We start from the raw sequence: 25,372 nt of genomic DNA, 5'->3' as shown, positions 1-25,372 counted from the left end.
TTTGCACCGCTGCCTGATTCCTCGGGTGTGTGCTTCCCGGTGCTTAGCGTCCGCTCTTATCAGCTTTCCAACTTCTCTTTCTTCCTTCTTCCAACCTACACCTTCAGTCCTTTCATCATGGCGGACTACGACAACGATTCCAGCCGCTACGCGGGTATGTCTTTTCGAATTATTTCGATGCGCTTGAAAATATTTACCCTTTTTCGATAGACGAGCCTCGATACGATCGCGAGCGCAGCGCCTCTCCTCGCGATGAGCCTCGAGCCGACCGCGACCGTGCTCGCAGCCGCTCCCCGAATGGCCGCTCTGATGACAGGTATTTATTTGTCTAATCTGGTATATCAATTCAAAGCTAATAACCCCACAGAGCTCCTCTGGCTCGCAAGCCTCTCGAGGAAGATGATGAAGGTGCCATCAACTCTGGCTCTAACCTCTTTGTTACTGGTATTCACCCGCGCCTAACCGAGTCCGATATTTCTCGTCTGTTCGAAAAGTACGGCGATGTTGATAACTGCTCTATCATGCTTGACCCCCACACCAAAGAGTCCCGTGGATTCGGTTTCGTGAACATGGTCACTGCCGAGCAGGCTGATGCCGCCAAGGAGGGTCTCCAGGGTGAGGTCATTGAAGGTCGCACCCTGAGCATCGAGAAAGCTCGTCGTGCCCGTCCTCGTACCCCTACTCCCGGAAAGTATTTCGGTCCTCCCAAGCGTGGTAAGTTAGATATCATCCCTTCCTCTTGCGCTTTGCGTCAGCTTACATTTCCTTTCTTCAGATGGCCCTGGTGGACCCCCTGGTGGTCCTGGTGGTCGTGGAGGTGGTCCTCGCCGTGACCGTTATGATGACCGCCGTGGCCCCTCCGGTGGCGGCTGGCGTCGTCGCGACGATGACTACTCCCGCTACGGTCGCTACGATTCTTACAATGATCGCCGTGATTATGGCCGTGACTACGGACGTGACTATGGCCGTCGTGACTACGGCGGTGGTGGCCGTGACTATGGCGGTCGCCGTGAATCACGCGATGACTACGGATACCGTGGAGGTGGTGACCGCTACGGTGGTGGCCGTGATGACCGTTACAGCCGTGATGATCGTCGTGGAGGTGGTGATGAATCTCGCGGCGGTGGTGGTTACTACGATCGTGATGCCAACCCTCCTAGCTTCGATGCTGCTGGTCCTCCCCGTGAGGCTCGCGACCCCTACGCTGGTGGTGGTGGACGTTCCTACGAAGGGCAAGCGCGCAGCAGCACTGGCGGTGCTCCTGGCGCTGGCGGCGGCGGCGAGGATCGGTACGCTGGCAGGTAAAGTGCCTCCCCTTGTTTTCTAACCAGAACAGAGACTGGCCTTTGATGTCTCCTGGTTCCTGGTTCCTATGTTTCACCAAATTGCCCACTTCCTCCTCCCCTTTTCTTTGTTTCTGGGATTGTTTTAATGCGGGATTTGGGCGACGGGCCACGGGGCGTCGCTGTCTTTGTTTGTCAATTGCTCTCGGCTCGACGATTTTTAAAAAAGAAAAAAACGGAGCGCCACAACTCGGCAACTTCATCGCACACTTCGGTCGCTTGATGATGTGTCTTTTATGTCTGTTCGCGACGCAACTTCGGGGAAAAAAAACTTTTAGCGGCAAAGGGACAGAAAATTATGCGCTGTAATTCGGTTATCTCAGGGTCAGCAAATTCGTCACACAGCTACAGCTACAACTTCACCTCTACACCATCTCCAGTAACGGCTCGATTGTATTCGACTTCTCTAAACAACTGAATGATCAACCATTCGCCCAATTCAAAGCCGTCGACTTTGCACTTTGCGCTTGTAGTTTCAACCTTTAAACCCCTGGTATTAATCAATTTTGGATATTGACAATGCCATTAAAGGTGAGATGTGTTTCGCAAGCTGACCTATCTAGGGGGTTTTTTCTTGGAATCCTTTATTCTTCCCCGATTATTTGGTCGGGGAATGACAAGCTTGTACTTATTCTATCTAGGAACCTCTCTGAAGTTCCAAACTTGGATATATATATATATCGGCTTCCATATTTCGATGGTTCTGTGCGCCCTCTACAAGAGCTTCACTCGGTCTGGGGCTTTGGCATGAAATACACACTACAAGGCTGTGAGACTCCAATGTCCCTTTTTGAATCGCCCCTTATCCAAGCCGCTCTTTGTCCTCGAATCCATGGCTGTGTGGATTTCCTTTGATTAATGAGACTTAGATCTTTAACACAAAATAATACATACTCGATCCACTAGGGCATTTCTACTTCCCTATATACAGACATGTAGGTACATCCTTCATTACTATACCAGAAGTTTCATCCATTAGGTAGAGAATCATCACCTTGGTTTAAGGCATTATTCTCACTATCTTTCTTAATATCCTTCAAGCCCTACTAGCAAGACAGTAGAAGACATTGACCGGGGTATCAAATGGTGAACGTCTTAGCGTACATCAAAGTCCACTCAGAAGCTTTTCTTTGTGAAGCCAAAAGCAAGGGGAAAAAATAAAACCAATCACAGAACAGCCTATCAAGCACCATCAAACGCCCAAGAAATCCCGTACCATTTTGTCTCCTACTCCGACTCTTTCTTAGTCTCGCCCTCCACTTCATTACTCTTCTGGAGCAAGAACTCGCCGAGCACACGGAGAGGATTGGCAGGCCTAGCGCAAAAAGAGAGAGAGACAAAGAGATCAGTAAAACCATCTAGCAGACCGACATAGAAAAGCTAGCTAGCCATAGTATTCCACTCACTGTTCGCGCGCAACAGACTTCATCCCGTCAAGCAAATACGGCACGACCTTCTCATTGAGATAGACGCGCGCAGGTGCGCCACCGGGGCGAATCTGGCCCGCAGAGATATTGCCCAAATCGCCAAGCGGCGTGTTGGAGTCAGTGCCGTTTGTTTCGCCCATTATGGATGTGGGTTTTGGTTGGGGCGCTATGGTGGACGTAGGAGCTGAGGAGGCGGGTGGATCTGAGATCATCAGGGTGGGAGGCTGCACAGGTTAATTGAGAGCCTGGGAGGTGTATATTTTGGGAAGTGGGAGTCGCAACGGTGGAATCGGCGAGTGCTTGCGGAGCGGAAGCTGTGGAGCTCTTTGTCGATCCGTGAGGGAGGGAGAGCTGGAGCTTACTGGTAAGGCCATTTTTATATCTAGAGATTGCACTTAGGAACTTTGTGGATGGTAGTCAGATGGCATTTCTTTCTTTTTCTTTCTCAGACTGTCTTTGTTTAGTTCCTTTTTCTTATACGTTTGCCTGTGCCTCTTCGTCTATGTCATATGCAAACAGGACAAACATCCAAATGGAGTTATATCGAGCACGTGATCTCGTGTTTGAAACCTGTTCGCGAGACACGTCGGTCGTGTCTGCCTATACTCGGAGCCTCGAGTCGTTGGGACTGGTTGCATCCATGGACACGAGAGATCATGTCCTTGCTGAACTTTTGGGAGACGCAGCGTCCCGCGAAACGTCGGCGGACTTTTGAAACAGAGGATTCTAGTACAGATGCAGAGCCTAAACCACCACCGAGTCCGACTCCTTCGGTCTCAGCGGGGGAGCTCCCCGCAGCACATGATTTAGGGATAATTACCAACAGCCAGACGGAACTCGAAACTTCCCTTCCTGCGATCAAGACCGACGAGGACGCAATCGAGGAGTACGAGGCATCAAAGAATGACGCACAGATGGGATTACATGTGAGGCTACGAGATGGTGCCTGGCAGAAAGGCAAGAGCTCCATATATGTGGATGCATTTAACCTGGCACTGGAAACCGTGCTGGACGAGGAATCGCATCTCTTTAACGAGGCCGAAATGGAAATCTTTACTCAGTGGCGGGAGCTGTCCTACGAATCACAGTATTTGTATGTTTTCTGTAGAATGTGATGAGATATGGTTGAGATTAATTTTCCACCAGGTATGTTCGACTATTCCTCCGCAAGACCTCCGCCTGGCACCGTATCAACCGGTTGAGCTACTACTCCGACATCTCGGATTTATTCTCTGTTGCCGAGGACCTACAGCGGGACCGGACCCTGCCTGATTCAGAACTCGGAAATAAGTTTAGATTTGCAGAAGGCATAGAAGCGATCACAACGCTGGAAGAGGCTTCATCGCTTCTATTGCTGGAGGAACTCAAGGTCTTTGCAAAGGAGGCAAAGGTTCAGGGCAAGAGCAAGAAAGAGTTGCTGGCGGCTCTTCGCGAAACGAGCCAGACACAAACAGGACTCAAAGACACGAATAACAGAGACGGACATTTTACTCAGAAGATATTGGACTACACGGGTGGATGTATCAGGGTCTCGCCAGTGCCTCGTGCTCTCTTTGAGCGAGTGCACCTGGTATTCTATCGTTCCACTGAGTGGAGCGAGAAGTCCCTCACAACAATTATCCTAGCCAAAATGACCAAAAGAAACTTCCCCGAATATATTGTCTGCCGCTCTAATTCCATCTTCTCGTCCAGAGAAGCGCTACTGGAATTTGAATCAGCAATACAAACCCAATTCGCCATCGACAACATCCTTGAATCCAACGGCCCAGTCACGACCGAATCCCTTCAACAGATTATAGACCTTGCCAACAAGTCCCATCCTCGATGGAAAGAGCTAGTCAACCAAGAGCAAAAGAAAGAAGACAGCATCTACGAAAGCGGCGAAGGTGCATATCTACGCCGCTTCTCACCAGCATGGGTACTCACAAGAATTATCCACAAGAGTCTCCACCCGCTCGGGCGGTTCAAGGAGCATAAACGCGAGCACGAGGTGCTAGAGGAACTTCTCGCCCAACGTCTTTTCCACGCTGCGCGGCGCGGTGCATGGTATCAGCGCAAGGCCCTGCTGGAAGAACACTACATGTGGGCGCTTACGCCTACAGATGGGCGCAGCGAAGAAACCCAGCGCAAGCATTGGAAGAAGCTTGCACTGCAGACGTGCGAGGCCGGACTTGAAGACCCGCTGTGCCATCTAATCTTTCATTATGACTTGCAGAAGCGGATCACGAAGCTGGAAAAGGCGCTTCGGGTAGTGAAGCGCGAGCAGCATGATTTCGGACATGTCATGCTAGGCAAGCCTGCTGAGCGGACGATTGAGGGTATCCGTATTGACACGGGTGATACTCCGCGGAAGGGGAAAGCGACTGTTTGGGTTGATGAGAGAGAGGGTGGCGAGTGTAGGGTGGAGAGTATGTGTCTGAGTTGGTACCGTGATCAGGGATGGAAGGGATATCACTCTGAAGGGGGGATTGTGCGGACGCTGGTGAGTCTTACCACGTACAAAGCAGCATTGGAATATTCCCGAAGACCGACCTGACTCTGACCTTGAACACAGTTCGGCTACCTCTTCTACGATATCCTGTTTACCTACGTACCCAATGTCTTCCAGACTGCGTTTCAGACGTGCCCGCTCGATCTCCACACTGATGTCTTCTACCCGTCTCGTGCATCGGAGATCAATCACCGGCTGGTTGAGATCACGAACGGGGATGCGGAGCGGATAATCCGTGAGATCCATAATCGTGAGGCGGAGGCGCAGCCCTGTGCTGTTGGACTTGATTGGTCTTTCGACCTAGATGACTTGGTTGAGATCGTTCAGTGTTTCCGGGGAGATGCACTTGCTACCATCTGCAAGGTAATGGCGCAGGAATACCAGCAGCGCGGTGGGGGAATCCCGGACTTGTTCCTCTGGAATTATGAGACGAGGACAGTGATGTTCGCTGAGGTGAAGTCGGAGAATGATCGGCTAAGTGATACTCAGCGCCTTTGGATCCATATTTTAGTTGGAGCTGGTGTTAAAGTTGAGCTTTGCAATGCTGTGGCGAGGGAGGTTAGAGCTGAGTGCGATGTGTAACGTCGATGCACGTTTTTCCTATTGGAAATATGTCTGCGTGAAGTTGTACATATAGCATAACCTTATTTTCTAGCACTCCAAATTACCACATGGGTCAAATGGTAGCTAGTATGTTAATGGTCGAGACCGGTTCACTGCACTACTTGAATACCCACTTTATATTGACAGGCTAGCGATCATTTGATGTCACAAATTATCTATATGGACATTTACTAGCCGGACCTACAACTACCAATGAATTCTAGAGCATTGATGAACAGGGTATCAAATAATCGTAATCTTTTTTGTTGTATCTAGCAGGAGATAGACCCTTCAGATACGACGATCACGACGATCCGATGGGTTCCCTCCGTCAACCACTCATCCTCCCAAAATGCGCTTATGCGACAAGGGTGGAGGCAGTGGCGCTCTCGTAGCGCCAGGTGGGGGGCAGGACACCGACGGTCTTGTAGTAACGAGACAGACGGTGGATGCGGGACTCGATCAGAATCAGGCGGAACTTGGAGTCCTTGTCCTTGCGGTTGCGCTCAAGGTGCTTGCGGACAGCGACGGCCTGGATGATTCGAGGTTAGCATAATCTGCAAGGATAAGGATGGAGAAAAAAAGGTTTTTACCTTCTTGATCAGGAAGTAGAGGTCCTCGGGGAGTTCGGGAGCGAGGCCTGTATTCCAAAATCTCTCTGTCAGTCTAGATGTTCTTGACCAAGCAGAGGCTTAATTGCTGGTGCATTTCTGCGAACCAGTGTCGGGGAGAGAGACGAGCATTTGACGCTTCGAAGCCAATGGTTCTTTTACCGAACCAGAAAGGCTTGTCCGCACAAATTGTTCGCTCTCTTCACCCGACGGATGTGATTATATGGGCGGAGGGAGTCGTACCGCTGGACTTCAAGATACGGAGGATCTTGTTACCTGCGCAAAAATGTTAGAAAATTTCGATCCTCAAATTCCTAGGCTCGCAGTTCTCCGGATTTCCATACCAGTAACAATCTTGACCTGGGCAACACCGTGGGAGTCACGGAGGACAACACCGATCTGGGAAGGAGTGGCACCCTTCTTGGCCAGCTTGCAGATGTGGTCGACAACCTGGTCGGGGGTGGTCTTGAGCCACGCGGGGGCGGCGCGGGAGTAGGGGATGGCGGAAGAGGCAATGCCCTTGCCCTTGCTGTGAAGACGACCCATTTTGGATTGGTGATGTGTCCGGCGGAGGAAATCTGGTCGGTTGTCGGCGTGGATGAAAGATCGAAAATCGAGAAGTGAGAGGGTGTGAGTGTGGACGGGAAAGATGGGGCCTGTGTGGGGTCACGTGATGGGTTTCGCTTATTTCTTTTCTTCGACAAAACTTCACTTCGTTTCCCTTCAAATTTTGTTCCAACTTCAACAACCAACAATCTCAATTTCGCACTTGAGTTGACTGGAATTAATGTTTTCTGGTTCAACTTGAGCGCAAGTTGTATTTTATACGCTCGACACGCCTTTCATTCTATCGCTACCGTCAATATCAGGTTAGTCCCAGCTCTTTTTTGCTCAATTCCCAACCCTCCCACATGATGATACAACGCATTTGTTTTACTTTATTTTCTGGTACCTCTTATGTCAGAGCTAGTGTTTTCGGATGCTAGCTCGATGATCTACCTGGACTTCTGATCTACCTTCTTCAACTTCAAGACTTCTGTTATGAGTTGCTCGACCGTTATACTAACTGCGGTTATAGGCATTGATTGTTCATTTAGCTAAGATTACTGAATACAAATACATGTGTATGGCATCAGACTCATGTCTCCATCGTACATTCGTCCCTTTAGTACATGACTAGATTGCTTTGCAAGGTTCTCTAGTATTAGATGAATAGACTTTTTTTCGAGGAAAGTATGTAGTAGTCAAAATGGCCCTTGGTCCTTAATAGCCTCAGCGCCTGAGTCGTTTGGACATTCTCCGTGTCTCTGTTGTTTGAGCAGCAGAAACGATGTTCTCGACTTCCTTTCGCTTCCTGCTGATGGACTTCTTGGCATCATCTATGTCCTCGACCTTGACTTTGACATCGATGTCTTCCTCCTTGGGAACTTTCAAAGAGAGAGTAGTTGTGACTTTCGTCTCGACATTGATATCAGCCTCTTCGTCTTTCACTTTCACTTCGACCTTCTTCGTTGCAGCGAGTTTGTCTGCAAATGTCCGCAGGTCCGCAGTGAAAAGCACACTATGAGCCCATCCCGCTTCCTTGCCCCAAAGCTTGCGGAAATGATTGGCAACAGCATCGTAAGTCGTCTTGTTCAAGTTCTTATTGGAGCTTTTTCCAAATCGATAGTCTCGCTGTGCGATTTGCCACACTGTCATAAAGGATTAGAAATAAATCATAAACACTATCCAGGACAACTCACCATGGGTATCAACAGGCACAGACTCTCCCCAGCCTAACCCCATCAAACTGACACAATCTGACACTTTGGGCCCAACCCCCTGTAGCTCAAGAAGCTTTTCATGGGCTTCACGATATCCCTCTCGCCCTTCTGGTTTCATTTCGCCGCTGGGTCTAGGATTCACACCAAATGCTGGACACTCGGGGTTGCTCAGACTGTCTAGCCAGCCCTGGTCTCGGTTGGATACCATAATTGCAGTTTGATATATGTATTTAGCACGGTATCCAAACCCTAACCTGCGTAGGTTGCTTTCCACATCCTTGCCAGTTAATGCGCTTGGGGAAGGGAAATCATGATATGCACGCCCTTCAATTGTGGCTACAGAACTGCCATAATGTATGCATAATTTCTCTACCATTTGAGAGATCCGTGCAATATTATTGTTGCTGCTGCAGATAAATGATACCAGCGCTTCCCACGCATCTTGTCGAAGAATCCTAATTCCAGTGAATTGGGCGGCCTTTCTCTTGAAGTTGGGGTCTTGTGATGACCATTGGGAGTAGAGTTCGGTCAAATTTGGTGTCAGGTTGAAGTAATGCTGGATAATGCGGATGAGATGGTCATTATCGGAGGTTGTTGGTGTGAATGTACGGGAAGGAGGTTGCACGGATCTATAGTACAAGAAATTGGAATCTTGCTTCAGTGATAGAAGATGGCCGTAGAGAACGCATCGCCATTCCTGACTCTCTGGGATGTTCTGCCATCTAAAAAGGGTCAGTCATTTGGTCTTCAATCCCAGGACCCGAAAACTTGGGCGACGAACCTAAAAGACTGGCCACATCTGAGGGTAGTATTGATGCAAAGCTCACTCAAGCTCAAAGGCAGCTTCTGCCATTCCGATAAAGCACCTGCAGACATCTTTGAACCCCAGAAGATAGTAATTCAAGACTGCGGAGTCGCTGTCCCCATGTTTGCTTTTCTGCCGATATCTTAATCGACGCTTGGGCGGTGAGGGTATCACCGCCTGCAGCTCCGGGCCATGAGTTTTCCCCTTCACTGGCGACAGAGCTTCATTTCCTCAACCAACTTCAACATGAACGGCGACACCTACTCATCCAGGGGTAAGTGTTCTTATAATTACTTTTGGTATAACTGCTAATATCTCTTAGACACTGGACGTTCCCGCGATTACTTCGTAAGTGCTAGCCAATCTTTGGTCGCAACCGCGGCGATTAACCCCAATTCTAGCGCGACGAGCGACGTGATCGAGACCGAGGCGACAGAACCGAACGCGGAGCTGACCGAGGTGCCGACCGAGGTGCTGAACGTGGTTCCGAACGAGGAGCCGAGCGTGGAGCTGAACGGGGCGATCGGAGTGATCGAGGTGAACGACGCCGATCGCGTTCGCCTCATCATGGATCCCGAGGCGACTCCCGTCGGGAGCGCGAAGTGAACTCATACTCAACTAGCCGTGACTACCGTGCCCGTGAGCGCGAAGACCGTTACTCTGGCCGCCGTGATGATCGAGAGTGGGACCGTGGCGACCGTGCCGAGCGTGGTGGTGGTGGTGACCGGGGCGATCGTCGCCGACGTGACTTTGACGACAGACCTCGCCGCGACCTATTTGAGGACCGACGCGGCGGCGGACGTGGTGGCGGAGACCGTGGTGATCGCGGAGACCGTGGAGACCGTGAGAGAAGAGAGCGCAAGCGAAGCGCCACGCCCCCGCGGCGCAAGGAGCCTACTCCTGATCTGACAGATGTCCCATCTGTGTTGACCCGCAAGCGTCGTTTGACTCAATGGGATATGAAGCCTCCTGGTTACGAGAATGTTACGGCCGAACAGGCAAAGATCTCAGGTATGTATTAGAAGCTTATGAGCCAGTGGAATTGTCTAACATTATTAGGGATGTTCCCTCTTCCCGGAGCTCCTCGTCAGCAGCCGATGGACCCCAGCCGCATGAAGGACTTCCTGAACCCCCCTACTGGCGATAGCGAGAACGCTGCCCTCAAGCCTTCCAACTCTCGCCAATCAAAGCGCCTTTTCGTTTACAACATCCCTCCCGGTGTTTCGGGCGATGCCGTTATTGCCTTCTTCAATCTTCAGTTGAATGGTCTCAATGTTATTCACAGTGTCGACCCCTGCATCTCAGCCCAAGTTTCGGAAGATAAATCATTTGCGCTTCTGGAGTTCAAGGATCCAAATGACGCTACAGTCGCATTGGCCTTTGATGGAATTACCATGGCGGAGAGTGGAGACAAGGGACTTGAAGTGCGACGGCCAAAGGACTACATTGTCCCCGACGGCAGCGCAGCCCAGCCAGTGCAACCCGACGTTGTTCTGACTGAGGTTCCCGACTCACCCAACAAGATCTGTATCTCTAATATTCCCACCTACATCAATGAGGAAGCTATCATCATGCTGCTGAAGTCATTCGGTGACCTCAAGTCGTTTGTCTTGGTCAAGGATGCTGCTACAGAGGAGTCTCGGGTAAGTTTGAGTATCTCCCTACTGTCCAATGTTTTGCGACTAACCTTTCCAGGGAATTGCCTTTTATGAATACGTCGACCCGAACAACACTGCTCTGGCCGTCGAAGGTTTGAACGGCATGGAACTTGTCGACCGCCACCTCAAGTTTGTTCGCGCCAGTATTGGAACCACACAGGCCTCCGGTCTCGACATGGGCGTGAATGCCATGCAAATGTTTGCCAAGACCACCTCCCAGGATCTCGAGACCACTCAGGTCTTGCAGCTTCTCAACATGGTCACGCTTGACGAGCTCCTCAATGACGAAGACTACGAAGAAATCATGGAGGATGTGAGCGAGGAATGCTCCAAGTTCGGAAAGATTATCGCGATGAAGATCCCCCGCCGCGGACACGGCGCTGGTAAAATCTTCATTAAGTACGATAGCGCCGAGTCTGCCACCAACGCGCTCAAGGCGCTGGCGGGTCGCAAGTTCTCTGACCGTACAGTCGTTGCCTCGTACTTCGGGGTTGAGAACTTTGACACCGAGGCCTGGTAAACCGGGGTTGATACTATTCATTTTTCCATTCCTTATTTCCCTTGATGCAGGCGTGTTTTTTCTTCCTTTTTCTCGGGACCATTCGCTTTTGGAGCAGGTAGGTCCCAAATGTGTACCATAACAAAAAAATGCTCACATCATCGGTCATTTGAAATGCTCACTGAAGCTTTAGTTTTTTCCCCGTACAACTATAGTTATCAGAGGGTCAGAATTAAGGGTTAGATAAAAATAGGGAAATCGAATGTCGGTACGAACCATCTCAGTTGATCTGTTCTAGGGTTCCTAGAGTGCCTCTACCAGTCTCAATGACCATGGTGTCTGTTTTTCTCTATTTTTTGCAACACTATAGAATAAACACCTCAATGAATACATAATATCACCCTAGATAGCATAAAAGTCCCCAACATGCTAGTAGTTCCCCGCGCGTTGGCCTCGCCCCTTCATACATCCCTACGTATGTGGTAACGTATCCTACAAGCAAAGGTCATGTACAATGTAAAATACACACAAAAAAAAAGATGATTCCAGGCAGGAATTGTATGAGCCCTGCCCATCTTTTGGACCCCCTCAGGATAGAGGGACTCCGTGCCCCAAATTGGTTCATGCGCAGTTTGAACCGTAAGCTTTAGAGGGGCTCCGCACACCCAGATGGATGATAATATCGCTCAAGCATTTGCCGCTCTGCCATATCTGCTGCGATGGGATATAATATAAGTGACGTCATATTTATCCCACGTGACTTGTATAACCCTATACAGTATTACAATTCCGGTAGCTGGTATGTGGTATGGATTAGCCTAGAAGATCAAAAGAAAGAAACAATGAAGTATTTTGCTATGGAAAATGGAAGCCTAGAAGAGTCCTTCTTGGCTGCAAGCTATTTAAGCGGTTCGAAGGAACGCAACCGCATGAGTTTTTGCTTTGGATACGAACCCGAACCCGAGACGTTAATCCTGAAGATCAAGGTAGACACTTTGTACGATATGTCATAGGTGCAATGCTTGATTGCTTACCGATTGTGACCCCTAGTTCCAATCTTAGATCTTGGTTTTATATATATTTGAGCATTTGTGGGTCTTCCGCTCAGGCCTGGAGCTGATATCGAGCTTGGCACTTGTGCTTGGCATTTGTGCTTGGTTGGCGGAGATAGTCACTATACATGGAGAGCAAAAGGGATTAGTATCGTATTCGGTGATTTACTTCGGGGGCCTAATCTACAAACTAAACTTTTCCTCGTACCGTCAGAAATCGAAGCTATATAAAGGATGTAGAGCGAGGCCGCAAGAATGCATTAGAGGTCAGAATCATAATTTCCGAGGCCAATTGCATTGCATTTCATAAACCCATACTGCTCAGAAATTCCAGCAGTGTCAGCAGTGTCAAAAGTGCTAAAAGTGTCAAAAATTGTCCTATTTCATCCGCATCACAAGTTCAAGATCCATTTGGTGCAATTGTTGTTGGCAGTCGTTATCATCGCTCTTTCCGTCGCCCGACTGCTCCTTTCGGGGCAAAAGACGAGGACTCGAGCTAGTACCATGGGATTAGGAATGGTAAGAACCAACCATCATATGCAAGGCGGTATTTCCAAAGGTTCGATCTGACGCAAAGTATGGAATATAGGGTGCCAAATCGTTGGTAATCATCCTTTACCAGCTCTTGGCGGAACACGTTTCTCGCCTCCAGCGATGGGCGAGCCTGAAAGCATACCTTATTCTGAATTCGCTGGAGATAGTCTTTTGGGGCTCTGTAGTGTTCCTCGTCTTACAGGCAAATATCCAGGTATGTGTGGGTATAGGTTGCGCCCTGGGATGGGTGGTGATCGTGTTATCCGCAAACATGAGGTGAGAAAACTCAAGACCCCGGGAAAAAGCTGATAGTCAATCAGAAAACTTTACTGATATGGGAGAGTTTAGTATCCTTTCGGTCTATACGACTGTCGTTTCCTACCTGGACTATCGATACTACAAAGCCCAGGGCCACCAGCGGGGTTCTACTGTGAAAGAGGAACTCCCGCTACATAGTAGGAGTAGGAGTGACTCAAGTGTCTGATGATGAACGTATCAGTCCTGCTGATGGCTCACCGTTTTACCAGAACTCTACGACGCAGATTCATTTCGCACTCATCTCTTTTGTATATAGTTATCGGTGACCTTTTAGATAGTGCATTGGAGTCTTGTCACTTTAATCATATATATATACGCTGACTTGGAAATATCTGAGAGGGTTGAAACTTGCTGCAATCTAGATCGCTTTGAGTTAGAATAAGGAACCCTCGAAGAAGGCTGGCTCGTCGACATGCAGGAGAAGTTGGTTGTCTCTATAGCAAAGCTACTTTCTCTCTCAGGAGCGCTCTAAGATGTAGGCATTTTATTATAGAGTAGGTTCAAGTGACTTATAATCGCCGCTAAAGCGAGTCTATCGTATCAAGATGTTTAATTGAGCCAAATTTACTATATAAAACCGTGGTTTAAATGAGCTGGTCAATTCAACGATAGGGGTATAGCGCGTTGTCCTTTTAAAACTTCCCATGTCATCATCCTTGTCCGCTCTCGGATAGAGGATCCTTGGGAACTGGCCGTTAAAATACCGCGAGAAGGCCGTTTCTGGCCAAGCCATATCATGCGCGGGTAACACTCAAGTTGGAAGTCAAAATATAGTAGACTGGTATGTTTGCCTCTAGTCTCATTTACGCTCTTCTGTTATTGTCTTCGGTATCCCTCTTCTAGAAAGAGGCTAAGGCTCCGGATGGGGGGCTTTCTAGTCATATATGACCGGAATTTAGCCATGTCTCTTTTATAAAATGCACTTAATAATGATGACACTAACGCTGCTATATATACATTGCCATTCCACCACTATGTTATATATATATATGTAATATTAATAACCTCAGGCTCTCGGGTTTATACAACATAACATTTTATGTACTGTTGTGCTACAATATATATATATATATAATGAGGAGAATCGCCCTATCTTCCCTATCTTCCCCTACTTCTCTTTCCTTGCTTAGTTAGGTTGATGATATCATTGTCGATTCAATCAATATGGACAAACACCAAGCACAAGAAGAATACCCCGGTACTTGCAGACTCGAGGGAGGGTGATGTCTGTTGCCTACTTTGTACACAAGCTACCGCATACATCCGAAAATTAAATTGTACTATCTACCATTTACTTGAACTGCAAAGTCTTAAAGCTGAAGCGCTGAATTGACTAACACACGGACAGGCGGCGAACAACCAAATGTCCCAAACACTAAGAAAATAGACGAAATGAGCGGGTAATAGGGCACACGGAAAAGTGGCAAGACAAGATATGGCGTAGCAAAAAGTACATCACAAGAAGTGAAAGGTCTCAGGCTGACCCTCGCAGGATCGTATTATCAATCAATCGGTAAGAAAAAAAACCCCATTCTTTTTTTCGGTGCGTGGGCCCATCCAGTGAGAAAGCAGTTGCGTTATGGGATGGTGAGGGAGTGTGATGGGTGAAAAGTGTAAGGAAAAAAAAGGGAATGAGAGTGGGATCAGTTAGTTGCCAGAAGTATAGGCAGAGGCAAAAGCAATGGGAGGGACATGGACATTAGCGAAGCGAGAAGCCCTTTCGCTTGCCCTTCTCTTCGACGGGGCGTCCGGTCTCGAGGCGACCCTTCTTCTCCTCGAGTTCTCCGCGTTGGCGATCTAGCTGATCCTTCATCTCGCGATGTCGGGCATAGAGTTCGTCTTCGCTCTGTTTGAGCTTGCTTTCTTTTTCGGCGACCTTCTGCTGGAAGACCATCTTCATTTCGGCTTCCATCTTGGCCAGCTTCTGCTCGTGCAGGGTGCGCTCCTCCTCCTGCTTGACGGCAGGGTTGACCTCCTTGAAGACGCTGGGGTCCTGGGCAACACCCATCAGGGTGAGCTTGTCGGACCGGTAGTTTTCGTACAGGAAGTTGTTGGTGTGCTCCTTGAGCTCCTCCATGTGGGTGCGGATCAGCATCTGGCGCAGCTTGACAAAGTCGCAGTGCTCCTCGTTGTCGACCTCGATGATACCCCAGGGGTAGCTACGGCCACGGACACGACGACCGTCAGCAGTGGTCACCTCGGAGTTGGCACCAACAACGGCGAAGGGAACCTTGGACATGATCTCTTGGTTCTCAGCAATGGTCTCCTCATCGTCAAGCTCGTAGCGGGGGCCTTCGAAGATCTGGAGGGAGTGTTGTTCGATATCGGCAAGGATCTAGAAGAGTCAGTATCCACAATTTCAATCGAATCAAAAAGGGATTCCAAAAACATACACGCTGCTTGAAAAGGGTAACTTCCTCGTCGGTCAAGGTATCAGCCTTGGCAATGACGGGGATCAGGTTGACCTTGGTGTGCAGGCGGCGCATCACCTCAATGTCCAGGGGCTTCAGGGAGTGGCCGGTAGGCTGAATGAAGTAGACACAGGCGTGGATGCGGTTGTCGACAATGTTGCTGCGGTTGACCTTGTTCTCGGCCTCCAGGTAGGTGTCGTAGCGCTGCTCGATGTTCTCGACGATTGGGCGCCAGGAGTCATCGTTGTTGACAAAGTCACCGAAGCCGGGGGTATCAATCACGCTTAGGCGGAGACGCACGCCGTTCTCCTCAATGTCGGCGCTGGTCGACTGGATAGACACGGTCTTGGGGATGATATCGGCATTAGGGCCGGTGCGCTCCTTCGGGGGGTAGAGCGAGGTGTTGAACAGGGTGTTCACGAGGGTGGACTTTCCGAGACCAGATTCACCTGGTGGATATGAGCATGGTTCATGGAATGTTATCACCTGTCTAACTTACCGACGACCATGACATTGAAGTTGAAGCCCTTGCGGACACTCTTACGGTGCCACTGGTTGGGCAGGTTGGCGAAGCCGACGTAGCCAGTCAACTTGCGGCGGACGACGTTCTTCATGTCAGTGGCGGCCTGAGCTGCGGCCTTGGGGTCGCGGGAGGTGACAGTCTGGGCGATACCGGAGCCCATGGGGTTGCTGCGCTCGACAAAAGGCGACTCCAGGCCGCTGTGGGGAGTGGCAGAGTCCCGGGACGCGACCGGAGACGCGACGGGGGAGCTGCTCGCAGGTGGTGAAGCTTCAAACTTATCAGCATCTTGTCTGGGGAAGAGCCTCGAGACTGTGTCTCCTGATCACCGGCTGGGATAGCTTACACATTGCGAAAACCTGGGATTTAGGATATGTAAAACCGTGAATTAAGATCCCCTAGATGATGAATGTCATCAGTTGCCTTTCCTAATCTTCAGTGGGGTCGAATTGTCGCGATAGAGGAAAAAAAATTTGGGGAGCAGGGGGGGGGGGGGATGTACCTGGAATCGTTCTTTCCAAAAAAAAAGGGGGGGGGGGGCTTGAGTAAATTGGCCAGAAGCGAGAGACGAGGAAAAGAAAAGAAGAGGATAAGGAACAAAATGAAACGAAAGAGGAGAGGGATGGAGAGAAGGAGGTTGACTCTGCCAGTCTGGGAAAGAAAGGGGGGAGGTTGTCGGGGGACCAGCTATTCTGGAGTTAGTTTGGATCGACCCGCGTAGAAAACACCTGATGTGTTCAACTATACAATTTTGAATTTAGACTGGTCGTTTATCTATTATATATCTAATAAATATCTATTATATCTGATTGAATTTTTTTTTCTTTCGTTGCTTTCTTTGCATTCTCTGCTTTAATTGATTCTATTTTATCTATATTCCGGGTCTTTGCTACTTTATTTACTTTGTACACTGTAAAACACCGTAAATTGCTCGTGATTGCAGCTCGCATGGCTCTAAGCAAATAGGACTGCAGTTTTATTTCGAACTAGGAAGATGGTATTTCCTGGCAATGGGGATTGCTCGGAAGCCACTCGTCTACATGCATGTGTACTTATGTACTTGCCAGATATCTCTTCTCCTGAGGTCAGGGGTTAAGAAGCCCCAGAATTGGTCCCGCCAATCACCAGCTCACGTGAGCTCCACTATACCAGGAAGATAACATTGGACTATAAAACATCGTATGTATTACTAGAAGAGGCTTGGATATTTTAAAACTAGCTGTACACCTAATTAGCCGTTTTGGTCTTCTTCTTCGGACGCTCGTCCTCCTGCTTGTCGTCCCCTCCATCGGAAGCATCGCCCATCTCCTCATCGCTATCACCACTGCTCTCATGATCTGAGTCGAACTCCTCGGCCACATCAGATTCCGAAGAACCAGCAAAGTCTTCGTCAACTGACGACTCATCCTCATCGGCTGACCCGCGATCAGGTCGTGCTTCGTCATCACTGGAGCCCATGGCATCGTTGTCAAGGGCAGCAGCAATAAGTCCAGCAGCCTAGGAAATAAATTAACATTGGTATTAACGAATCAAGGAATCATAGTCCACGTACCTCTTCGGCCATCTCGTTTTTGATGCGGATGTTCTTAGCCTTGAAAAAGTCCTCGAGGGATTTTTGCTCCTCACTGTTCATGTCAGAATATCGCCGGAAGCAATAAAATATTCGGGGTACTTACCGGTTGATGTTGCTAAATTGGTGCTCACCCAATCCACCCTTCAGGCTAACAGTGATGTCGAAGGTTCGGCTGGCGGAAACAGCGCCTCCAACACGCGACATTGTGACAATCGCGATGTTCTCCATTTGAATGTAGGTCGCGGGTTTGGGAACAAACATGAGACTCTTATCCAAGAAGTACAGAAGACCCTCGTTGGCCTTGATTGAACACTTGACGCCTTGGTGACCGTGGTGGCTATGGGCATGTTAGCAATATGCCATGGGGTTGCAAAGATAGGCTGGCAGTTACTGACCTGGAGAAATCCTTGGAAGGCATAATGACCTTCTTTCCAGATAAGCCACGGAAGACCTTGGTGACGACTTGGTGGATTGGTTCTTCGTAGTGGGGCTGCAGCCTGTCCTTGTACTGACTTTTCAAGATATCCCTAGATGGTTGTTAGTTGGTCAATCAGACACAGGCGCAGGGAAACCGACTCAGTCATGTTCATCTCCAGGCTAATCTCTTCGTCCAGCTTCAGCTGCATAACCAGGAAAGGATAACGGGTCTGACCCTGTCGCAGAGGGGGATCAAGACCAAGCACAATAAGAGTGTGGGTATCGTCATTCTTGGGAAGGAGGAAGAATTTCTTAATGGCCGAATATTGAATCTTGTAGTCGTATGTCTTTCCGCGCAACCGGAAAGATGATTCGTACATATCAATATCGAAGCGACCTCTGGGCGTAAGGTGAAGAACATCCAGGAAAGTGGCAAAGGTATCACCGGCGACGTCTCCAATCTCGGCCTTGTCCATAAGCGTCTCATAGAAGAGATTGGCAGCATTCTGCTCCTCAGCCTCTTCCTCGTTGTCTTCTTCCTCGCCCTCAGCGCCTTCGGCACCTTCCGCCTTCTCCTTCTTCGTGGCCGTTCCGGGGATGTAGAATCGCATTTCAACCAACTCGTCGGGGCCTGCAGCAGCCTTGCGGCCTCGGTTCTTTGTGCTTCCAGGCTTTGTCACTGCATCGTTTCCGTCGCCGGCGGGGAGGGAAAATTCAACGGCGACCTCGTTTCTTCCAGCCAGGTTGGTGTTTGAGATTTCGGAATAAGGGACCTCGAAGGCGGGTCGGTTTTGGACATTAAAGGCCAACTCTGCTTTTGTGAATTCTGCCTTGCCCCAGTTCCATCCTCGCAGAGCGTGCTCGCGGGTCTCCACGTTAATGCCGTACCAAATCTTGAATGCTTTGCTCAGTCGCTCAAGGTCCTTTTGGGTTGTCAGTCTGTAGGTCGATGGTCGCAAGATTCTCGATGGGGTATACCTCTTGATCAAATCCATCCAGTTGAATTACTCCAGATGACCGCGATAGGATCTTCAGCTCAAAGCCTTTCGCAGCGCGACTCCAGTGGGCTGCGCCGATGTTGCTGCTATCGAGCGTGAAAGTATCGCCGCCGCCGGACGGGCGCCAGCCGAGACCACTTTCAGCAAGCTTGCATTTTCCAGGCTGCTTTGAGAGGTCTAGGTAGATGTTGTCGAAGCTCTCCCTGTAGGATGGTCAGTGCCAGGCATGAGAAGCACTGCGAAAAATCTTACATGATGGAGCTTGTAGATGTAAGATTGCGGCAGTTAAAGGGAGAAGTTGCAGAAGTAAGAGGTGTAAAATGGCGAGAAAACAGATGAGAAAGGTAGGTGAGGGATGAGGGCAAGCTGGGTTGAAAGCTTTAAGATTTCGGTTTCTGGAGTTCGCGTTGCGGCGCGCCGTAGGGAGGCCACTTCAGCCAAAAAGCGTTTAGCGTAAATGCCTGAGGCGACTAAGAGCATGTTGAGCATCCATGTATTCTCTATTTGCTTTTTGGTTTGGTATTCTGAAGGATCATTCAAGTTTCGATTTCTAAACATTAGTCTTACAATTTTTATTCAGATTCAGTGAGCTCCATTTGAATATAGAGTAGTTGAGCTGGTTATATATTCTTGAAACGCATTGGTCATTGAAGAGAGAAACCTTGGAAGTCAATCATAATTATTTAAAATCATCAGTCATCACCCAGCTGGCCGTTGCACTGGTAGTTGCTAGACGATCAAGTCATATTTTATTGCAACCCATATCATTTTACTCGTTAGGCCCCTAGACGACTCTCTCAAGGTTGTTTATTTTAGGTGTTGAATGAGTTGAGACGAAGAATACTACTAGTATGTATCGAACAGGAAATCTTCTAGAATTTAGAGGTGTCAGGTCTATGAAGCAAGCGTAATTTTCTTCCTTTGCAATCTTGTATAACCTCCTTACTACCTCGATTATAGCATAAACTCCATGGATTACGTACACCTATGAACCTCCAGGGCTACAAACTATGCTGTAGGTAGACATATTACACTGCCTGGTATACAGGCGGTATATGTTAATGTGGATTCTGAGGGAACCAAATATTCACATACGACGTATGCCCCGAAGGATTGCGTGTGTTCTACGCAGACCGAACCAGATCGTGGAGCCTGATTCTATATTTAAGCGAAACACCGCGGGGCTCTGGATCATTTCTGCGACAAAATCTTGGGATCCACTTGGTGGTTTAGCTCAACGTTGGTGTACGATGGAATTCTAAGACTATATTAATACGGATCGATCTACCGATACATTATATAGATACATCTGTAGTTAGGGGAGTATACATGTACATTGTAGACAGACATCGAAATGACATCAACACTTTTGATATATCAAAAGGGGTAAAAGGGATGTGACTTCACAGGAGATAAGGGCAGTGCTAACCATTTTGTACATCATCGTCATTACCGGCAAATTAGCCGTACGACGGTAGATCGTCAATTTACCAAGATCCCCTTGCCCTAATAATTTGCAGGCAAGACTAGTAAATATTGTCCAATATGAGAATTTGCTTGACAAACAACAGAACCCTCAATTGTAGATACCTTTTCTCTTTCCAATACTAGTTAGTGGTACATGTTACTATCCTTGTCAACAGCAAGACATTCAATATCACACCCACGGCCCATGGGTACCCACTATTTAAACGGGAGGCTGGGAATATTCATTCCTATTGGTTATATGTGAGTCGTGAAGTGCATTAGCGTGGTGGTCGCTGTATTTTTAATTTGGGAGGTGTAATTTAAAGTATTACCATTTCAATTTCGAAAAACAAGCAAACTGGGTCTTCCCCTGGGTTCCCTTCACCTTCATATCCAGTCATTCGTTAATACTCAAATGCAGTGAGGCTTCGGTCTCGAGCATGATTCATTCATTTACATTCCCTCGCTTTTAAATTCTCTTTTTTTTATGCCACATTCCTTATCACGTTCTTTTCGCCACGCGTTGCGGCCTGACGGCCTCCCTGAATTCCCTAGACAGCACAACCCTGTCTAGTCTGCCCACACTCGCTTCAGCCATTTCAACTGGTCAACTACACTTCTCTTGCCCGTCGTCGCTCCCACGACAATGAGGATCTCTTCATTGTTTGGGCCCGCGGCGGCCGGCTGGCCCTCGCTTCTTGCGCTTTTACCGACTCTCAACGCCCTGTCATTCGAGTCAGTCTCCGTTCCGGAACTGGACCTGACCTCGCTGGGACGGGTATCAATAACTGGTGATTTCGATGGCGTCTCCCTTTATCAGTATAAGGAACAGACCGAATCAATTCCTGATGGCACTCAAGCCCTTCTGACCCCACTACCGAACGGCATTCTCACAAATCTTTCGTCCGCCAATGCGCAAATCAAGGCAATGTGCCCCTTCACCCAAAAGGATGGAAAATTCGCGGGGATATTTGTCGGTGGTAACTTCACTAGCCTGGGCGGAGTCGATTCGCCCGGTGCTGCTCTCTTCGACCCGAATACCAGCAAAGTTACTGCCTTGTCGGGCCTTTCGGGCTCGGTAGCGGCCGTGACTTGCGATCAGGACACTAACCGGGTCTACGTTGGAGGAAAATTCACCCACGACAACACGACTAACGCCATCGCGTGGGCGCCTGACGATGGCTGGACTGATCTTCCATTCAAGGGCCTGAATGGTCCTGTCAGCTCGATTTTGAAGGCTGACGATGGCCATATCATCTTTGGAGGATCATTCGATGCCTTGGGAAACACCACTAGCTCCTCAAACGAAAGACAAATTCTCAACCTTCAAAATGCGACCGTCACATCCGATGCAGACTCCTCTTTGGACGGCTACTCCGATCCTCGTAATATCATTTGCTCGACAAACGGGGAGGATGCCAAAGGCAAGACCTATCTTCTACATGATTATGCGCCGGGATTTTGGAGAGCAGACCTCGGTTTCGACTTTTTCCCAACCAAAATCCGCCTTTACAACACTCATTTGGATGGACGCGGCACCAAGACCTTTTTACTTCGAGCGCTCCCCGACAATGGTATCATGAATCTGACTTACACCGACGAGTCAGGAAAAAAGACTAGCTGTGACTCGTCCTGTCCGCTTTCCAGTAACACGACTGAAAAATATCGTGAATTCACCATGGTTAATCCTGTTGGTATGCAGGGACTCCAGATTGAATTTCTTAGTTGGTACGGACAAGGAGCTGGCCTGAATGGCATTGAAGTCTTCCAAGATCAAATCCTAACATACGCTGTCGATCAATACAACGAACCGACATGCTCAGGCATTGAATACCCTGCCAAGTCAACGCGCACCGGTTCTTGGACTGTCGAGTCTGGGTATGTGTCTGCAAAGGTGACTGACTCTGATGCCTCGACTACATCCGTCACCTTCGAGCCTGACGTTAAGAAATCCGGCAACTATACCATCAAGTTATATACGCCCGGCTGCACCCAGGACAACTCTTGCAGCTCACGGGGCATCGTTAATGTCACGGCTACCCTTTCGAGTGGATCTAACTCCAACCAGCCCGATCCATCATATTTCTACCAGACCAACCGCTACGACAAGTATGACACATTCTATACTGGGTACGTTGATGCCAACAGTGACTCCTTCCGACCAAAAGTTACACTGCGGGCCAAGGACGGTCAGGGAGATATCACCATTGTTGCGTCTCGTGTTCGATTTGAACTTCTCTCCAGCACTGGCGGTCTGAATGGACTATACGACTATGATCCGACCTCCAAGACGGAAACCTCGGATCTTACAAAGTCGGACATCAATAAAGCGGGGACTTCACTTGACCACAACGCAACAATCTCAATCATCAAGGAGCATGATGATGTGATCTATGTCGCTGGCAACTTCTCAGACAACAAGATTCACCACATCATGTCGATTAAGGATGGCAATGTCACAGCAATGCCCGGCTCTGGATTGAACTCTCCAGTACTAGCAATGGCCACCCTTGACAATATCCTGTACGTTGGAGGTCGCTTCACAGATACCTCAGACACAGGTTCAAACGGCCTCAAACACATTGCGGCATACTCATACTCTTCCAAAGAGTGGTCGGCCCTCGGGGCAGGACTGAACGGTCCTGTCAATTCGATTTGGCCTGTTGAATTGAATGCATCAACTGCTATTAACGAAACCATCCTTGCCGTGAGCGGCGACTTCGACCAGATTGTTGCTTCCAACGGGAACCCCGCGGTATCTGTTGCTGGTTTCGCCATTTGGGTCCCTTCTCACAAGGACTGGCTCCAGAACATAAATGTTACACAGATGCAGTTCGGTGGTCAACTCTCAAGTGTTGCTTCATACAACAGTACGCTCATTCTGGCAGGCAACCTTGCCACCAATGGTATCATCGCCGGTGGTGCGGTATCACTGCTACACCCCAATGATTTGCAACTCATTCCTCTGTCGATGAAGGTTAACCACCAAAAGTCCAGCACTGGTCTGATCACCGGTGCCTATGATACCGGTTCGGGCCGCAATCTCACCATCTACGGTGGGCATTTCGCTGCCGCTGGCAGCAATGGATCAACCATTGAAAACATTGCCATCCTCAACGGCACCAATGAGAAGATCTCAGGTCTGCCTCAGGGTGTTGACAGTAACTCAACATTTGTTTCAATGCTTGTGCATAACGATACCCTCTATGCGGGTGGAAACGTCACCGGAAGCATCGGTCGTGCCACTCTGCAAGGTCTTATCATTTACGACCTGGACAAGAATGAGTTCTCACAGACGCAGCCGGTTTTCACAGGCTCGAATGTTTCGGTCAATGCTGTTGTCAATCGTCCGAGCTCGTCCGATATCTACTTTGGAGGTAACTTTGAAGGTGTCGGGCAGTTCCCATGTAATTCTGTCTGCTATATGGATGCCACCAGCGGCGAATGGGATCAACCTGGCTCGTCCCTGAGTGGCACCGTGATTGACCTTCATTGGGCCAGTCAAAATAAGCTGATGGCTGTGGGCGACCTTAATGTGGGTGGAAACAAGACCTCGATTGCTATCTACGACGCGAAAGCTGAAAAATGGACCGCCTTTTCTGGAGCGTCCCAGTCGGATCTCCCCGGAAATGTCACTACGTTTACTGCTTCTAGTGCAGATCTGTCAAAGTTCTGGCTTGGGGGTACTGCGACCAATGGGTCGGCTTTCTTCGTAAGCTACGACGGTTCCAATTTCCTATCCCCCGGAAATCTTTTCGCGGAGGGTACGGTCATTCGTGGTCTAGAGCTTCTTCCTCTCCGCCATGATCATTCCGCGGCCTCCCTGTTGAGCAACGACCAGACGTTGTTGATCATGGGTTCGCTTGTGATTCCGGACTTCGGACATGCGTCAGCGGCGCTCTACAATGGAACCCACATCACTCCATTCATCCTTTCCCAGAAAGCCGATGGCCAGCCGGGCAGCATGTCGCAGTTCTTCTCCGAGAACAAAAACCCTTACACGACTAACGGTGAGTTTACCTGACCTTTTGTTCTTGACTTGACAGGGCTCAATACTGACTTGCCAACCTAGCAAAACATCACTCCAATGGCATCGCAGTCTTGGTAGCTTTCTGCTGTGCTCTCGGCTGCGTCTTCCTCATTGTCCTAGCCGGTGTCATCCTGAACAAGGTACAGCGCCGCCGCCAGGGCTACGCCGCTGCCCCTCAAACCTTCGGCACCGATCGACCATCCGACATGCAGCGTGTGCCGCCCGAGTACCTCTTCAACTCGCTGCACCAGCCTAACCCGGGTGCCCCGGCCCTTTAATGTCCCCTTTCGCTCCAAAAACACTTAACGCCTCTGATTTTCTTGGAGGCTACCGTTTTTGCTTTGTTTTTATCAGAAGCAACGTTGCTATACCCAGCCGTCCTTAATGTCTTTTGTTCTATTCGCTTTTGTTTGTTTTCGCGCCGGCCATATCGCGATATATCTTCAAACTTTCTTTTTTTCCCCTGGTTCCTTGTGGCCGATACATTCTTTGATCTCTCTATTGTGAATATGCCTCTGTGTTGATGTACCATATGCTTTTCAGCGATTTAATTCCTACTTGAGTGGATGGGTGTTGCTAGGGAGGTTGGAGATATGTAGATAGCCATGCTTCGTTCGTGGACACAACAATTAATACAATACCCTTTTGCTGATGGAGATATATTCAAGAAATACGTATTTATACTAAGATAGCAATATGTAGATATGTCGGGGGAAAAAAGTCCGCTAGGCCAATTTTCACTCAATCACATCTGAGCACATGACCTCCGGAGCACAGCCCTTGTCTGACTCAGGTTATTTGTGTGGGGGCCCCAGGTCACCTGGTCTCTCCCCGCAAGTCGATCTCCAGGTT

The 25,372-nt window shown here is 49.0% G+C and overlaps 9 protein-coding genes across 9 annotated transcripts; 4 read left to right on the top strand and 5 right to left on the bottom strand.

Moving 5' to 3' along the window:
* Positions 1-117: 117 nt before the first annotated feature.
* N7537_006262 (RNA recognition motif domain-containing protein) lies at positions 118-1,305 on the top strand (the record flags this gene model as incomplete). The annotated part of the gene is made up of 4 exons (XM_056897319.1): positions 118-154; positions 211-316; positions 368-714; positions 776-1,305. The coding sequence occupies 4 exons, from the start codon at positions 118-120 to the stop codon at positions 1,303-1,305; spliced, it is 1,020 nt and encodes a 339-aa protein (XP_056753104.1).
* Positions 1,306-2,570: 1,265 nt separating this feature from the next.
* Positions 2,571-3,144, bottom strand: N7537_006261 (DPY30/SDC1 family protein; the record flags this gene model as incomplete). The annotated part of the gene is made up of 3 exons (XM_056897318.1): positions 2,571-2,658; positions 2,750-2,994; positions 3,133-3,144. 3 exons carry the CDS (start codon positions 3,142-3,144, stop codon positions 2,571-2,573), a joined length of 345 nt encoding a protein of 114 aa, XP_056753103.1.
* Positions 3,145-3,279: 135 nt separating this feature from the next.
* Positions 3,280-6,027, top strand: N7537_006260 (fanconi-associated nuclease 1; the record flags this gene model as incomplete). Its single annotated transcript, XM_056897317.1, has 4 exons — positions 3,280-3,863; positions 3,917-5,252; positions 5,325-5,819; positions 5,953-6,027. 4 exons carry the CDS (start codon positions 3,280-3,282, stop codon positions 6,025-6,027), a joined length of 2,490 nt encoding a protein of 829 aa, XP_056753102.1.
* A 78-nt stretch (positions 6,028-6,105) lies between these two features.
* On the bottom strand, positions 6,106-7,557 carry N7537_006259 (40S ribosomal uS15 domain-containing protein; the record flags this gene model as incomplete). The annotated part of the gene is given in 6 exon segments (XM_056897316.1): positions 6,106-6,396; positions 6,458-6,504; positions 6,719-6,751; positions 6,820-7,131; positions 7,146-7,314; positions 7,492-7,557. 6 exon segments carry the CDS (start codon positions 7,555-7,557, stop codon positions 6,223-6,225), a joined length of 801 nt encoding a protein of 266 aa, XP_056753101.1. The 3' UTR covers positions 6,106-6,222.
* Positions 7,558-7,747: 190 nt separating this feature from the next.
* N7537_006258 (8-oxoguanine glycosylase OGG1) lies at positions 7,748-9,114 on the bottom strand (the record flags this gene model as incomplete). Its single annotated transcript, XM_056897315.1, has 3 exons — positions 7,748-8,166; positions 8,218-8,960; positions 9,020-9,114. 3 exons carry the CDS (start codon positions 9,112-9,114, stop codon positions 7,748-7,750), a joined length of 1,257 nt encoding a protein of 418 aa, XP_056753100.1.
* Positions 9,115-9,282: 168 nt separating this feature from the next.
* Positions 9,283-11,221, top strand: N7537_006257 (splicing factor u2af large subunit; the record flags this gene model as incomplete). Its single annotated transcript, XM_056897314.1, has 5 exons — positions 9,283-9,317; positions 9,366-9,391; positions 9,445-10,054; positions 10,103-10,686; positions 10,739-11,221. Exons 1-5 carry the CDS (start codon positions 9,290-9,292, stop codon positions 11,219-11,221), a joined length of 1,731 nt encoding a protein of 576 aa, XP_056753099.1. The 5' UTR covers positions 9,283-9,289.
* Positions 11,222-14,803: 3,582 nt separating this feature from the next.
* On the bottom strand, positions 14,804-16,385 carry aspB (septin AspB; the record flags this gene model as incomplete). Its single annotated transcript, XM_056897313.1, has 4 exons — positions 14,804-15,439; positions 15,498-15,964; positions 16,015-16,305; positions 16,382-16,385. 4 exons carry the CDS (start codon positions 16,383-16,385, stop codon positions 14,804-14,806), a joined length of 1,398 nt encoding a protein of 465 aa, XP_056753098.1.
* An 877-nt stretch (positions 16,386-17,262) lies between these two features.
* N7537_006255 (FACT complex subunit POB3) lies at positions 17,263-20,360 on the bottom strand (the record flags this gene model as incomplete). Its single annotated transcript, XM_056897312.1, has 8 exons — positions 17,263-17,532; positions 17,588-17,660; positions 17,712-17,945; positions 18,004-18,135; positions 18,185-18,948; positions 19,004-19,226; positions 19,276-19,401; positions 20,353-20,360. The coding sequence occupies 8 exons, from the start codon at positions 20,358-20,360 to the stop codon at positions 17,263-17,265; spliced, it is 1,830 nt and encodes a 609-aa protein (XP_056753097.1).
* A 776-nt stretch (positions 20,361-21,136) lies between these two features.
* Positions 21,137-24,798, top strand: N7537_006254 (uncharacterized protein; the record flags this gene model as incomplete). The annotated part of the gene is made up of 2 exons (XM_056897311.1): positions 21,137-24,500; positions 24,563-24,798. 2 exons carry the CDS (start codon positions 21,137-21,139, stop codon positions 24,796-24,798), a joined length of 3,600 nt encoding a protein of 1,199 aa, XP_056753096.1.
* Between the last annotated feature and the right edge of the window lie 574 nt (positions 24,799-25,372).

Source organism: Penicillium hordei (genome assembly GCF_028827395.1).
Source record: "Penicillium hordei strain IBT 12815 chromosome Unknown utg000003l_segment0_segment0, whole genome shotgun sequence".
In the NCBI taxonomy this organism is placed as follows: domain Eukaryota; kingdom Fungi; phylum Ascomycota; class Eurotiomycetes; order Eurotiales; family Aspergillaceae; genus Penicillium; species Penicillium hordei.
Note: the sequence above shows the minus strand (reverse complement) of the source record. Positions and strands in the feature narration are given on the sequence as shown.